A 16,552-nucleotide genomic window follows, 5' to 3' on the forward strand; every position below is an offset into this window, starting at 1 on the left:
CATTCCTTTCTCTTTGCTCTCTCTTCTTCATGCCAGAAACTCTCTCTGTGTCAAGCTCAAGCTAGCCATAAGGTTTCAAACTCAACAAATGATCAATAAGACAATCAAAAACAAATCAACCCAAACAAACAACCATCCAACATCAAACCTCAAGCATACCTAGATCAAAACATTTCAAAACAAAACCAAGACCCATAACAAAACCAAACCCAAACAAACCCAAATCAACAAATTTAAAAAAAAAAAAAAAAACTTATACCCATAACGGCAAGCCCTGCCAGATTGGGATCTTGCAACCGCCGGCCACCACTCATCGCGACCCACAAAGCCTTTGCTCAAACCAAAGCAAACCCACCTCGCCGATCCAAACCAAAATCCACCGCCGACCCACCACCGATCCAAACCAAAATAACAAACCACCATCGCCAACTCACAACTGATCCAAACCATAATCACAAACCTCCACCACCGAGCCACACCAAAACCCATGACATTGCCACCCAAAGACCACAAAAACCAACACCAATCCACACCAAAACCCAACAACACCAATCCACACTGAAACCCACCAACACCAATCCACACCGAAAGTCACCAAAACTGCTTACCCACACCACCACACCGTCACAAAGACCACGATAGAGAGAAGAAAAGAACGTGAGAGTCAAAGAGAGGTTTGAGAGTGGAAAGGATGAGGGAGTCAGAGAGAGTGATGAGAAGAAAATGTGAGAAGAAAAGGTGAGAAGAAAGAGAGTCAGAAGAAAGAAGGACCCGTGTGAGGGTGAGAGAGAGAAACCAAAAATAAATAATGGCGTTAGAGTCCGTTTGGACTTAAGGACTGAAAATGGTCAGTTTTTTAATCTTCTAGACCTCCTTAGTATTTGTCCAAACCTTAGGGGTAGTTAGTAAAATTTACCCCCAAAAAAAAAAATTTTTTATTTGACCCTACGATTTGAACGATAACCTACTAGTTGAATCGATGGCCCAATGACCCGACTCATAGACTAGGTCAATTTCCAAGTAGGGTTTGATAAATAAAGTTGAAAGTTGAAATTGTCTCTCAAGAAAACCCTATAATTGTTTAATAACATTTTCATGAATAGTTTCAATTTTTAAGGGTGGTTTGGCTATTTTAGAGGTTTTGTGATTTTCTTTTTATTTTTTGTCATTCTAGGCTTCCAGTGCTTTAGGGATATTTTGGTTATATTAGACGTTTTTCTGCAATTATTTTAAAGATTTGGAGTATAGCTTGGTCATTTGGGTGGTTTTAATGGTATTTTGATTATTTTAGAGGTTTTTTTGGTTATTTAAGTCATTCCACTAGTAAAAAATATAAGATTTTCATCATCTAATAAAATAATCCATTACAGTGATATATACATAATCCATATTACTATAATATTGTTGTAAATTGTATTGTTTGTCACGTTACAATGAATCAAACACCCCGTAATATTAACATGAGCTTGGGCTGGACTACCATTATAAATAATTAACCAATTTTTGTTTCAAATTCTTAGTTACACAATATCCACACTTTCATACCAAATGTCCGCATTTTACACATAATGTGAAAGAGTGTGAAGACCATTACTATTACAATACATAGAAAATCATTGTTTTTGGATGATTGTCAGTGTGGCTTTAAGTTTTGTTCCTCAATGTTCTAATGCGCTATGTTTCATGTTTGTCGTTACAATTTACATGACAGATATTTACGAATGCATAGATAATTCCACACCGTGTTTGGATTTCTGGAATAGCTCTTCGAGGGACTGGAATAAGAATAACTATTCGAACCTCCGCTGCGTAAATACTTATAGGTCATACTATTTTGTAGAAGATGATCCAATCATCGAGCCTTCTCCTCCTTCGACCAAAGCGATCACAATAGGTATGTCTTTTTAGTTTTTACACTAAGAGATCTACAATAATAATTGCAAGAAAGATTTTTGCCTTTTAAAAAAAATAATAAAAAAAATAAAAAAAAGCTTTCTAAAATATCTTAAATGTGACTCACTGCTTCATTTTTACTATTCTGGACTACTACTTCTTATTGGATTTTTGTCTTGAGAGGATTCATGTCTGAATTAAGGGAACTTTATCAAATTGCACTTGATAAAACAAATAAACACAAGTCTAAAAATAAAAAAGATCATGAGAAAATTACTAGTTTAAATGTTCCAATCAGTGCAATGGGAATCCATGATTGTCCTCAATTGAACTACAAACAGATAATAATAAAGAGACAACTACTGAATAAAACTACTGTCACGTTATGCCCACTCTAAATCCTATCATTTATTCCCACGTTTGGGAGATTATGAAAGAATGAAACGAAAAGTAATAGAGAGAATGAGAGATCATAATGGAATAAAATATGATGTATTTTTTCTTAGTGCATTTGAGAGTTTATAAAAGAAGAAATAAAATAGAAAGAAATATACGATTTTATCTCCTTAAAGCAAATCGAGTCTTGTGTTTGACATAATCTTCTTAAAGCAAATTTCGCCCCTCACACAATTTGTGGTGCTTTGAGACTCATGGACATTTGCCTCCCAGGATAAAATGATCTACAGTACGAAGAAGTACACAAAGTCCGTGCTCTGTGAACTACACTATGTCTCTTTCTCTCTCTTTGACTCAAATGAATGCACAAAAAAAAAAAAAAAAAAAAAAAAAATTCTAGAAGAGATTCTCAAAAAGTTGATTTTCATGAACGAGTGATTATGAAAATATACGTTACTGAATAGACACAATGTGTCAAAAAAAAACTATTGTATACAAACTTACTGACTCAAAAAATAAAATAATAAAATATTATTTTAATTGGATAAGTGGGCACAGTCCACACATGCCTAAAGCCCAACCCAATATCCAACCCAAAACTCATATTCTCTATCATTTCTTATGTGGGACTCAAGGACTCTCGCCACTTTAATATTATGTTCAAATGGACACATTAGGAGTCAATTTCTTATTCACTCCATACTATTTTTCCAACAATTCCCCCACATGAATAGAAATTGATAAAACACAATGCAAATGATAATGCAGACACACAGAGAGTAGAAGAAAAGTTACTATATCAAGAGAGGTGGCTTTTGGCTTTGAACCTTCCTTTGTGAAAAACTATTGAATATACTAGCAAATCAATGAACACGATATTTTTGAATTGTCAGTCAGTTGTGTATACCAAGATAATAGAATTCACATAGCTCCTTTTTGAACATATTTTGTTCTTATAGTTGTGTTCATTTCGGCCCTGAACATATCTTGTAAATTCATGAAGTGCTTTAGAGAATTCAGCCTTAAAACTCTCATGGAAGCAGCCCACTTTACACTCATATAGGTGACTCTTATTAAGAATATCCTACTATACCCCACTTGGTTTTCCAAAATATAAGAATCATTAAAAGCAAATCTTACCCTAAACATCGCTTACAGGCATCACTATTTCATTATAGGAATGGGTGGGAGATGTTATCTCCATAGTGATAAAACTAGTCTCCACGATTCGATTATCCCTTTGAACCTAGATTTTGGGATCTCCAGTCAGCTAGGTTGGGTTGCCATCCCAGAGACTTTTAGGTCATAGGCTTTAACCCCATTCCCCTTGATGACCCTCGATGAACACGCAATTTATTTGCTCTCCACTCAAACAATTGATTACAGATCCATTTTATAAGCTGTAAGTAATTCCATTTGAGAGCAACTACCTCAAGGTATTTTCTCCAACAAATATGTAGAGACTTACTATAACTCTATGCCTTACCATTATATACAAATAGGAGGCACAAGTATCCAACAATGCATGTTTGTTTAGATTTTTAAAGACTTCCCGAAAAATACATATCCTCTTCGCATAAGGTGTTCTCATTAGACCATCTTCACATCTCTCATGTGATTGAGACAAGACAAGTCCATCAGATGTATTAGAAAATTTTATTTCTAGTATCATATCTACAACACCTACATCTTTCGAGTTGAATTCATTGGTCAACATCATCTTTGTAGCTTTTATTATTGCTACATACACGAGTATATCCCACAATGACATAGCCTCTTGTGATATATTTCACATCACACACTAGTCACATTAAATCTAAACTCATTTGACATCATCTTATTGTCAAATTTCTCATGTCATTGGATTGAAACTTGCTTCAATCTATACAAAGATTTAACAAGTTTAAGCACTTTGTTTCCTTGTACAAGAACCATAAACCCCTTTGGTTTATTTTGTATCAAGAAAACTCACATCTTCCTTTTGTTTGTAACCTTCTACAACTAGTCTTCCCTTGTAATAGTCAATAATTCCATCAACTCTCAAATTCTTAGGTACTAGATCAACCAATTACCATGCACAGTTTTCCAAGGTGGATTTATTGCACTATTGACAATTTCTTTTCCAAGAAGGCGTCTCTCAAGATATCGCTTCTTTGAGGCTTTAAGTTCATCTTTTAACATTTAAATTAGAAAATTTAGATCAAACGAATATGATGTTTGTCCTTTTACTATGCTTAGGCTCAACCTCTCTTCCATCAACTCTTGACCATGAGAGATACTAAACGTAGACTCAAACTTTCTTTTAAGAAAGTTTAAAACTTGAAATATATTCAAATTAATTTTCATGAATAGATTCATAAATTAGAAAGTACTATGCACTACTTTTATGACCATAACCAATAAAAACACAATCAATGGTTCTTTATCATTTAGGAATAAGAACCACCACCTTCATCAAACACCCCCACGTTTAAAGAATTTATAGAAAGACAATCACTCTTTTCATAATTCACAAGATATCTTAGAGGTTTCTTTTAAGGCATCTCAATGATCAAATAATTGGTGGAAATAATAGCATCCCCCCACAAGTTCTACGGTAATCAAGAACTTATTATATTGATTGAGTTATTTCTCAACTACATTCTTATAATGAATGAATATCTCTAATGCCTCATCCGCTTACTTAATAAGCACTCATAATAGACTCTTGTGCATTACAAATTTTAGAAAACTCAAGTATGTCAACTAAGGCATGTAACATATATTTCATTCAAAGAAATATTACAAAACATATATTGGGACTAAACACACTAATATCCAATCAAGTTCACACATGCCCAAAATATATATACATGTATGTAATTAAATAAGACTATATGTGCTCAAATACAATAGTCATGCATCCTCCATATCAATACAAACAATTGTCTCTTAAACTTTATAAATAAATAACACATTTGGCGTAGGGGTGAACTAAACATACTCTAACTGAGTTTGAAACCCCATAATAACAACCCTGTTAATGTGCAATTCATCTCATTCTCTCTTTTTTTTTCTTTTTTTGTTTCAAGTTTAACTCTATCAAATATTGGGCTTATATCCACACATTTGAAATTATTAATAAGAGCTCTCATAAAGCTATTGTAATCATCAATTAGTGGATCACTTAATGAAATAGAGAAAACTAACCAATAAATAAGATGGCAGCCACGCCCTGAGAGCATTTAAAAGGATTCCAAAAAAAAGAAAAAAAATTCTCCAATAAAATTCCCAATTTCCTTTATTCATCTAGCCCATACACCATTGCACATAAAAGGCCAAGGACACGTGATTGACATTTAAAGCATATTCAGTTACTATGAACTATAAACCAGTCAAGCATCATGTATATCACTAAGGATATTCACACAATGAATTACAAGATTTACACAAATCCAAATAATTCTCAAATCAATTATTAAACAAGATGAAATTCCAAGCTTAAAGTCATGTTTGTTGATGCGTTACTAGCACTATTTATCTTTCCCTTCAAAAAAAAAAGAGAAAAAAAAAAAAAAAAAAAAAAAAAAAAAAAAAAAAAAAAAAAAAAAAAAAAAAAAAAAAAAAAAGGCACCATTTATCTTCAAATAATATACATATATCAATTGGCCAAAGATCAAACAGATTGAAACTGCATGGTCCATGGAAAAATTGAAGTTATGATCCATGCCAAAGTTCAATCTTGAACTTGACTCATTGGCCAAGTTTAATAATTAACTGTTTCTTTAAACTCTGTTGAATTCTAAAATTCAACTATTACACCAAATAACCAATGATGGCATCCAAAATAAATAAGCATACTCATAGAGGCATTGACGCACAACCACATCTAGTAAACCATAAAAATTAAACTAATATATATATATCAACCAACCCAAGCGATGGATACAATTATTTCGCTTGGGTCATCCCTGAAAAAATTCACATGGTCTTCTGAAAATCGGTCCTAGGTTCCATTCAGGGACAGAACCAGGATTCAAACTTAGGTGGGGTCGAATTTCTTGTTCAAAAATTTTAATAAATTGAAATATCAATATTAGAGGTTGTCAACAATGCATTATTAGCATTAATTTTTTAATTATTTTTATTTTTTATTTTGAAAAAAAAAAATCACAAATGACAATTTATAATCAAGAGTTTTGTAAATTGTGATTTACAACTATGTTTTTTATTGGATTTAATTCCATGTCAAATTTGATTGTAATTATGTTCAATCATTTCCCTGCTTTTTTGTGGGATTTAATGTAAGGGTTGTATGTGAGCGTTTAGTGAAGATTCTATGAAAATAAGAATTTCACGACTAGCTCGCAAGTGCCAACTCACGAAAAAAGCCACGCAAGAAGCACATGCTGGCATTTGAAGAGTCTTTGACAGGCTGGATTTCACGAGTCATTCGCGACTCAGGCCAAGTCGCAAGTGAAATATTCAAACATTGTAGCGTACCATATATGAAAATCAAAATCAAGTAGTTCAAATATCAAAATCACGTAGTTTAATACTCAAATATTGTAATTTCATTTCTTTATTAATGAAAATGATGGGGATGTTACTTTGACCAAGCAAGAAGAAAATAGCAATTAGAGGAAAGCTGATCAAAAAGTATATAGTGAGCGTAGGAAAGCAAGTCAACGGAATTGTACCATACCATGAGCAATAAGGCTTGTAAGTCTTAACCCAACATGGCAGTAAGTCAATAACAAAGAAAAAGTCTTGCCAAGAAACTTGGAAGGCAAGCTAGCTACAAAATATTTGGTCGCAATTTGCTATTCACAATCAAATGACATGGAGTTAATAGTTATGACCGAGTGGGAGGCTCATGTGTGATAAAAGCACCATTTTTCAAGCAAATATTAAAAGCAGTTTAATATTATGTGAAACCCTCATCAAAAATTCAAGTTTACATGAGCCAACAAAACAACGTCCAACGAAACAAACTCACTCAAACGGTTATATTATAATCACGATTTTCAACTTTAGCCTAGAGAAGAAGATTCATAGATTAACGTTGGCACACACAACGTCTACTAACAAGAACCAGAAATTGTAAAACAGTTTCAGAGAAAAACAAAGTTTCAGAATGTATAAAACAATACCATTCCCACTATGGGCTTTTTTCGCAGAAAACTGTTATTTATAAAATCACAAAATTCCTTTAACAATAATCACAAAAATAAATTAAGAAACAGAAATTTGCTTTAAGATTGTTGGATATATTTCAACTATTTACTTTTGTGATTAACAAAAAGGAATAACATACAGATTTAAATATAAGTAATAACATAAATAGATCTAATAGGCAAAAGCAATGAATAGATACTGTATATATAAGAAGAAATCTCCAAATAATTATAAACTCACAAACCAAATGCGTGAAGGATGAATGAATCAGATCAAGTCTTGTGTTTGACACAATTTCCTTAAAGCAGATTTCGCCTCTCACACAACCTACTTTGAGACTCATAGACATCTGCTTCCTAGAAAAAAACTTTCTACAGCACAGAAAAGAAGCACACAAGGTCCGAGCTTTGCGAACTATACTATGTTTCTTTCTCTCTCTTTGACTCAAATGAATGCACAAATTTTTTTTTTTTTTTCTAAAAGAGTTTCTCAAAAAGTTGTTTTTCATGAATGAGAGACTATGAAAATATAAGTTACTGAACAGACACACTATTTTTTTTTTTTTTTAAAGAAAACTACTATATACAGACTTATTGATTCAAAACATAAAATAATAAAATATTATTATTAATTTGATAAGTGGGCCCAGTCCATACATGCCTAAAGCCTAACCCAATATCTAACTCAAAACTCATATTCTTTATCATTTTCTATATGGACTCAAGAATTCTCACCACTTTAATATCATATTCAAATTGGTCAATTTCTCTCCGTACTATTTTTCTAAAGCAAAATTCCTTCCTTCATCGCCTTCGCTTTTACTTCTAGAAATTAGAAAAGAGAATTGTGGGTCATCCCAATGAAATAAATTTTCCAACTAATTTTAATAGGTCAATAACGGCTGCTAGACATCGATATTGACTTTGTTCTTCTACGAAATTTCCAAGAAATTTCTAGATATTTTAGTCTCTGATCATAAAAAGTGAGGGCTTGGCCTTGCTATTTCACACTCACATTCATCAGAGAGAGAGGTCTGAGAGAGAGAAATCAGAAATGGCAATGCGAATGGTGGTGTTTCAAATAATTGTCTTATTGGGGTCAATGAATGCATTTGTAAAAGCAGTGGGTTTGGTAAACAGTTCAAAATGTAGTGAAGCAACCTGTGGGAACGTAACCATTCCATACCCTTTTGGAATAGATACTGATTGCAACATGACCGCCTTGTATTGGATAAATTGCGATCACAGTTTCAGTCCTCCCAAGCCTTTCTTGGCGTCCATAAACCTGGAGGTTCTGGATATTTCATTACTAGACGGCACACTTCGCGTCAACTATCCATTGCTTTTGGGTTGTTCTGATACAAGTTCCGAATTTGTCAACTATACTTCAATAGGTCTTGTCTTCTCCCAATCCAGAAACAAATTCGTTGCCATGGGTTGCGACAATTTTGCTTCATTGAATGATAAAGAAGATATTGTTCTTTGTGGGTGCATGTCTGTTTGTAATAACAAATCCAGAGAGACGAATATCAACAATAGTTGCAATGGCATCGACTGCTGCCAAACTGCTATCCCAGTTCTCAACGTCTTTCAAGCATCTCTAAGGTCAATAGCCACCGATACTGTCAAAATTATGTCATCACCTTGCAAGTATGCATTCATAGTAGAACAGAAGTGGTTCGAGACCAATTTAACAAACTCGTCTGAAGTCCAAAATATGTCCCACGTTCCTGTGGTATTGGAATGGCGCATCGATCCAAAATTATTTCCTCTTGTAACTGGAAATAACCAGTCAGATGAAAAAATCACAACCTATGTTTGTGCTAATCGTTCTTCAACTCTTACATGTTCTTGCAAACCAGGCTTTAAAGGAAATCCTTATCTGCCTCATCCTGAACGATGTGCAGGTAAACTACTTCTCACCTCCGTCTATTAATTTTACTCCTGTAAATTAAATATTCATCACAACACATGTTATTGTTTTCTTAGATAACTTTCATGCCCTGCCCAAATTAGTTATAGAGCTGGATCAGACCACAACAACAGAGTGTGGAGGAGAAAAAATACATTTCATGTTGTCATCTATGATTCAAATTCCTTCTCCTAACTATATTAAATTATCCGAAAATAAATAAAATAAGATGGCTAAAACATTTTTTTTCATTTGGATGTATCATTTATATGAATATATTTATTTGGGTAAATTACAGTAAACTACCTTTTGAGAAAATACCAAACACATCTACAACTTGTTAAAAATGTCAATTTAGTCATTCAACACAAACGATATTAATATCTACCATTGATAACAAATTTATCTAAAAAAAAAAATTAAAACTCAAATCTGACTCTCTCTCTCTCTTCTTTTCTATTTCCTAATCTTATTGTCTCTCTCATAAGTCACAACTTTCTTTTTCATTACTTATCCAAATCTTAAAATTTTGAATAGTCCTTTTATGGACCAAAGATTCATTCTCTGAAATTTCCTTCCTTTTTCTTCTTAAAATCAACAACATAGCAATGTTTTTTTTTTTTTTTTTTTTGGTTCTTTTTCCTTAAAAAAATAATTAACAAAAAAGGTCATTATTTTGCCAAAATCAAAGAGAAAAGCTAAAAAAATCAAAAGAAAAAGCCTTAGAAAAAGACTCATCTCCTCCATATAGTGTTTGGAAGCAAAGAAAATCAAAAGAAAAAGAAAAAGCTCCTTAAAAACAAGCCCTTTTCTCCTCCACAAAGAAACCCAGGAAAACCCATTCACACTAGCCAAGGTCCTAACTCCACCACAATATTGTTGTCAACCACCAAGCAAACATCAAAACTGGTTATACCCATGTCAGCCAAACCCAAATCCAATCCCACCACGGCAAGATCTCCACACCAAAATAGAGAGATGAGAGAGAAAGAGGATCCATCATCCACCATCGGCAAGATTTAGACAACCAAAGGCAAAAGAAATTGAGAAAGAAAGAAAGTGTTAGATGAGATTGTGAAAAAGAAAAGAGAGAGAGAGTCAGATTTGGAAAGAACAAAAATTGAGAGAGAAAGAGAGCATGGTGAGATTAAGAAAAAGAAAAAGTGAGAGAGAGAGAGAGTCAAACTTTGTTATTAATGGCAGATGTTAACACTGTTTGTGTTAAAGGATGAAATTGGCCATTTTTAACAAGTTATGGATGTATTTGGTATTTTCTCAAACCTCAAGTTATGGATGTATTAGTCAATTTTCTCAACTGTCTTTGGGACTAAGTTGGTTTTAGAGACCAAATTGATCAGTTTTGAAAAATTTTGAACATGATTGGCATTAACCCAAACCTCAAAGTATGTTAATGGAATTTACTTAATTGTTAAATACATACTACCAAATCAATATATGAATTTTATTCTTGATACTCAGTAGGTTGTAAAGGTTGAAACTTTCAAAGGATTGTTAAGACTGGCCAAAGAGTGTTAGCTTCGATGGTAATGAACTTTCAAATTCATCAATTAGATATTTTAAAATTATTCATCTTAACAATTTAGAAAATGATATCTCTCTCACAAGCGTACATCCAATCTAAGGGGATATTTGGTTCGTGTAATGTTAGATTTCTAGAATCTTAATCTATGGAATTACATTTTAAGTTTAACAATACAAGATTACAATGTTTGAGTCATTAGTAACATTCCCATCATATTTCAAGGATTTAACATTCCTATAATTGGTGTGTTCTAGTTAGCTCAACTAGTAAAATCTCTTGTAGTCAAATAAGAGATCCGAGATTTGATCTCCACCTACACGAAAAAATAAATAAATAAATAATAAAAATAAAAAATAAAAAATTTTGTTTTAGCCTATTGATAAAGAGCTATCATTAGAAATGAACACCATAGGTTAAAACGACAGTTATTAAACCCAAGCCGACTGGGCCGGTCACACCAAAAACTTGATTACCCAGCACCTAAACCAATTCAAGTGTTAAAATGGACTGTTTATGCATAAAACCTGGTCAAATCTAGTTAAACCCAACAAGTTTGTGGCGACTCAAGTAACTCAAATGGGTTTATAACTCAATTGGGTTTGTGAAATTTGTAAAATTATATCAATAGTTCCACTTTATTGAATTCTTTACTGTTTAATGTGTTATAATATGGTAATTTGAAGAGGAGAAAACCTAAAGAATTTATATTAAAAAAATGCACTTATCTGTCTATCTACCTACCTCCAAGACTCTCATCTCCAATTAAAAGTCTACTCTGTTATTGTGAAATCTTGATTTTGAATTCTAATTGCTAGTTTAATTTACGATATGCCTATTTTTTAAATTTACATATATATGTTATGATTTCTCAAACTTATAAATATATATATATATATATAAATATATATATATATATATATATATATATATATTAAATTAATTGACCCTACAATTCAATCAATAACTCACTAGTTGAACCAGTAACCCAGTGACCTGACTCATAGACTAGGTCAATGTCTGAACTAGGTTTAATAAATAACCTTGAAACTGTCTCTCAAAAAAAAAAAATTCCTATAATTGGTTAATAACATTTTCATGAATAATTTCAAATTTTAAGGGGGGTTTGGTCATTTTAGATGTTTTGTGAGATATATATATATATTGTCCTTCTAGGCTTCTAGTGCTTTAGGGGTATTTTGGTTATATTAGATGCTTTTCTGCAATTATTTTAAAGATTTGGGGTTTAATTTGGTCATTTTGGTAGTTTTAATGGTATTTTAATTACTTTAGACATTTTCTAGTTATTTAAGTCATTCCATTAGTAAAAAAAAATATAAGATTTTCGTCATCTAATAAATTAATCTATTACAATGATATATATATATAATCCATATTACTGTAATATTGTTGTAAATTGTAACATTTGTCACATTACAATGAATCGATCACCCTGCAATTTAACATGAGCTTGGGGTTGGACTATATACCATTATAAATAATTAGCCAGTTCTTGTTTCAAATTCTTAGAAATTAATGGTTACACAATATCCACACTATCATACCAAATGTCCATATTTTAAACCTAATGTGAAAGAGTGTGAAGACAATTACCATTAGAATACATAGAAAATCGTTGTTTTTGGATGAATGTCAACGTGGCTTTTTGAGTTTTGTTCCTCAATGTTCTAATGCTATGTTTCATGTTTGTCATTACAATTTACATGTCAGATATTAACGAATGCATAGAAAACTCCACACCGTGTTTGGATTTCTGGAATAGCTTATGGGTCCGGAATAAGAATAACGATTCGAGCGTCCACTGCGTAAATACTTATGGGTCATACAGTTGTGTAGAAATCATCAAGCCTTCTCCTCCTCCGACCAAAGCGATCACAATAGGTATGTCTTTTTAGTTTTTACACTCAGAGATCTACAATAATAATTGCAAGAAGGATTTTTGTTAGCCCGCAAGTATTATTATTGCATTGGTACAAGATTTTTGCCTTTTTTATTATATAAAAAAATAAAATTAAAATTAAAAAACTTTCTAAAATATCTTAAACATGACTCACTGATTCATTTTTACTGTTCTGGACTACTTATTGGATTTTTGTCTTGAGAGGATTCATGTCTAAATTAAGGGAACTTTTTCAAACTGCACTTGATAAACAAATAAACATGAGTCTAAAAATAAAAAAATAAAAAATCATGAGAAAATTACTAGTTTAAATGTTCCAATCAGTACAATGGGAATCCATGATTGTCCTCAATTGAACTACAAACAGATAATAAAGAGACAACTACTGAATAAAACTACTGTCACATTTTGCCCACTCTAAATCCTATCATTTATTCCCACGTTTGGGAGATTATGAAAGAATGAAATGAAAAATAATCGAGAGAATGAGAGATCATAATGGAATAAAATATGATGTATTTTTTTCTTAGTGTATTTGAGAGTTTATAAAAGAAGAAATAAAATAAAAAGAAATATACAATTTTATCTTCCTCTTTTTTTCTTTTTTTTTTGATAAAAGATAGAATTTCTACTCTAACCTAATCTAAGTGTATATGTGTGTGAAGCTCCCTCTTGGAGACTTGAACTCCAGCCCTTACTTCCCACACCCCACAAGCACTTATACTTGTGAAGTGACCATCGCACCAAAGGTGTGCGGTGGTAACAATTTTATCAATGTATCGTTTACAATATATTTGCATTTTATTTTAATTAGGAATAAAATCGGTAGTTCATCACAATTCATTAAAAGAATAAGTATTATTTACAATTTTGGGAGGACTAGTGTTTCCTAATAATCATTTCAAATAAGGAAATATTTGGGAAAATTACACTTTCCCCCCATAAACTACACCCCATTTTACACTTACCCTCTTCATCAACCTGAATTAGTGTAAAAGGGAATATAGTTAAGGAAATAAAGTGTAATTTCCCATAATCTTTTCCCTTCATCAACACGAGTTAGTGTTTCCTTCTCTCCTATAGTTTGCCTAGTTTTTTTTTAGCAATAAGAGAAGATGTGTCTCTGCTTTACACAAAATTGTTATAACCTTTACTACAATGAGTAATCCTTTTTCCATTTAATTGTGTTATGCAGCTATTAGCACAAGCCTTGGGCTACTATTTTTGCTAATTGGTGGATGGTGGTCCTACAAAGCAATAAAGAAAAGGAAGAACATTAAACGTAAGGAGAAGTTCTTCAAACGAAATGGTGGCTTATTGTTACAACAACAGTTATCTTCAAGTGAAGCCAATGTTGAGAAAACTAAATTGTTTAATTCAAAGGATTTGGAAAAGGCCACTGACCATTTTAATGTCAATAGAATACTTGGTCAAGGAGGACAAGGCACTGTTTACAAAGGAATGTTGGTAGATGGGAAAATCGTTGCAGTAAAGAAGTCCAAGGTAATTGATGAAGAAAAACAACTTGAAGAATTCATTAATGAAGTTGTCATTCTTTCACAAATTAATCATAGGCATGTGGTTAAACTACTTGGTTGTTGTTTGGAGACAGAAGTTCCTTTGCTAGTTTATGAATTCATTCCTAATGGAACTCTATCCCAATATCTTCATGTCCAAAATGAGGAGTTCCCGGCAACATGGAATATGCGTTTACGAATTGCCACAGAAGTTGCAGGAGCTCTTTTCTACTTACACTCAGCAGCTTCCTTGCCCATTTACCACCGAGACATTAAGAGTACAAACATACTCTTAGATGATAAGTACAGAGCAAAAGTAGCAGACTTTGGGACTTCAAGATCCATTGGTGTTGATCAAACTCACTTAACCACAGTAGTACAGGGCACTTTTGGATACTTGGACCCTGAGTATTTCCAGTCAAGTCAATTTACAGGAAAAAGTGATGTTTATAGTTTTGGTGTTGTTCTCGTTGAGCTTTTAACCGGAGAAAAAGCGATCTCTTCTACAAGGACACCAGAGAGTAAAAGTTTAGCCACATATTTCATTCACTCAATGGAGGAGAACAATTTGTTTGATATTATCGATGCTCAAGTTATGAAGGATTCTAAAAAAGAAGAGATCATATCAGTTGCAAACCTTGCAAAAATGTGCCTAAACTTGAATGGGAAGAAAAGACCTACAATGAAAGAAGTTACAATGCAATTGGAAGCAATTCAAATGTTGCGGAAAGCTTCTAATTTTCAACAATACCTTGAAGAGGTTGAATGTGTTAGAAGTGAAATGTATGAGCAATAGGATGTCATTTCTACATCAACAATGTCAGGTGCAGACAATAGTGTAGCCTCATCTTCAAACACTCACCCATTGTTATCTTTGTGGTAATGGCAAATGATTAAAGCTTTATAATGCCTAAGAAACGTTATGTAGTTGTTCCTTTCTCGTGTTTTGTTTTCTTTCTTTCCTCCAAGTGACCACCTTTGTAAGGGATAATGTCACAAGAAAGTATTGTAGTGTGCTCTTGTTTGTAAAAAGTAATGAAGACTATGGAGTATTAGCAAAACATATTGTATCATGATTATAGTAATAGCTATAGCAGATGTAGCATAATAGAGAAAAAAGAAGTGTACTGGGCAGGGAGAAAGTGGAAAGAAAATTAACATAGAGGAAAGAAACCAAAAAAAAAAAAAAATACATAATATAACAATTTAATCAAAGGCTTGAAATAAAGGCCTGATCTTCAAAGTAGTTAGGGCCAACGACGCCAGAAAGGAGATGCTCACGACGTGCCTCTAGATCTGCCACCTCCTTCTTCAAAACCTCAAGGCAAGCATCTATGGCATCCACAGCAAGCTCAACCTTCTTCATAAAGAAGGCTCGAGCGGTCTCTCGCAAGTAATCCAACATGAACTCCACAGCAAAGCCAATTCTGATCAACTCCTGAAATGCGGCCTTCCACTGCAGAATCCTCTCAACGAACATGGTATCTATGAAGTTATGCTTAATGTTGTTCATCATGCTCCCTAATAGCTTAAGGAAATGCTCCCTCATGGATCGGCCAAAGAGAAACCCCTGCATGAAATCCCCACGGCTGTTAAAGACTGCCTCTATGTGGGTGATGCACTCCCCAAGAACCCGAAAAACATGGAAGTCAACATAAAGAGCTCCAGCACCCTAGAAGTCCGCAGGATCAAGATTGCTGGCCTCGGGTTGGTCAAATCGGATGAAGAAGGCAACAACCTCACTTGCTAGATCAAGAACAGTGGCAGAACTATTGCTAACCTCAAACCAAGAAGATGGAGCCACCTTAACAAGAGCCAGACCTGGAAAGAAGTATGAGATAGAGCATAAGTTCACAAGAAATAGACAAAGTAAAGGGATGAGTCCAATAATGAAGATCAAAGAAGGTACAAGAGAAGGGAAATTACTAGAACTCATATGAGTGGGGGCTACGGGTGTGGCAAAAGCAGGAGCCGTAGGTATCGCGATGCCTACTGCAGCCTTGGGATCCTCAAGAATGTCTATGGCTGCGAAGAATGATATGAAAAGTAATCAGAGAGTTGTATTAGGAATTGACAGGAAGAAAAGAAAAAGAAGAATTGCCAAGAACAAAAGACAAATACCCATATCCTCAGTTTCTTACTCACTACCGTTGTCGACCTCATCAGAATCAGAAACCCTCATCTTCATGACAAGCTCATCCTCAGAATCCTCAAGGA

General features: G+C 33.3%; 1 protein-coding gene across 1 annotated transcript; it reads left to right on the forward strand.

The window, feature by feature from the left end:
• Window positions 1-8,473: 8,473 nt before the first annotated feature.
• Window positions 8,474-15,366, forward strand: LOC115984042 (wall-associated receptor kinase-like 1). Its single transcript, XM_031106919.1, has 3 exons — window positions 8,474-9,352; window positions 12,629-12,799; window positions 14,014-15,366. Exons 1-3 carry the CDS (start codon window positions 8,500-8,502, stop codon window positions 15,129-15,131), a joined length of 2,142 nt encoding a protein of 713 aa, XP_030962779.1. The 5' UTR covers window positions 8,474-8,499; the 3' UTR covers window positions 15,132-15,366.
• The last annotated feature ends 1,186 nt before the right edge of the window (window positions 15,367-16,552 follow it).

Source organism: Quercus lobata, chromosome 4, assembly GCF_001633185.2.
Source record: "Quercus lobata isolate SW786 chromosome 4, ValleyOak3.0 Primary Assembly, whole genome shotgun sequence".
In the NCBI taxonomy this organism is placed as follows: domain Eukaryota; kingdom Viridiplantae; phylum Streptophyta; class Magnoliopsida; order Fagales; family Fagaceae; genus Quercus; species Quercus lobata.

What these genes read in the sequence shown, in the direction of transcription:
- LOC115984042 (XM_031106919.1), top strand. Translation starts at nt 8,500, where the DNA reads ATGGCAATGCGAATGGTGGTGTTTCAAATAATTGTCTTATTGGGGTCA. An exon ending in TCATCCTGAACGATGTGCAG is followed by an intron (nt 9,353 to 12,628) that starts GTAAACTACTTC and finishes TTTACATGTCAG; the next exon opens with ATATTAACGAATGCATAGAA. An exon ending in GACCAAAGCGATCACAATAG is followed by an intron (nt 12,800 to 14,013) that starts GTATGTCTTTTT and finishes TGTGTTATGCAG; the next exon opens with CTATTAGCACAAGCCTTGGG.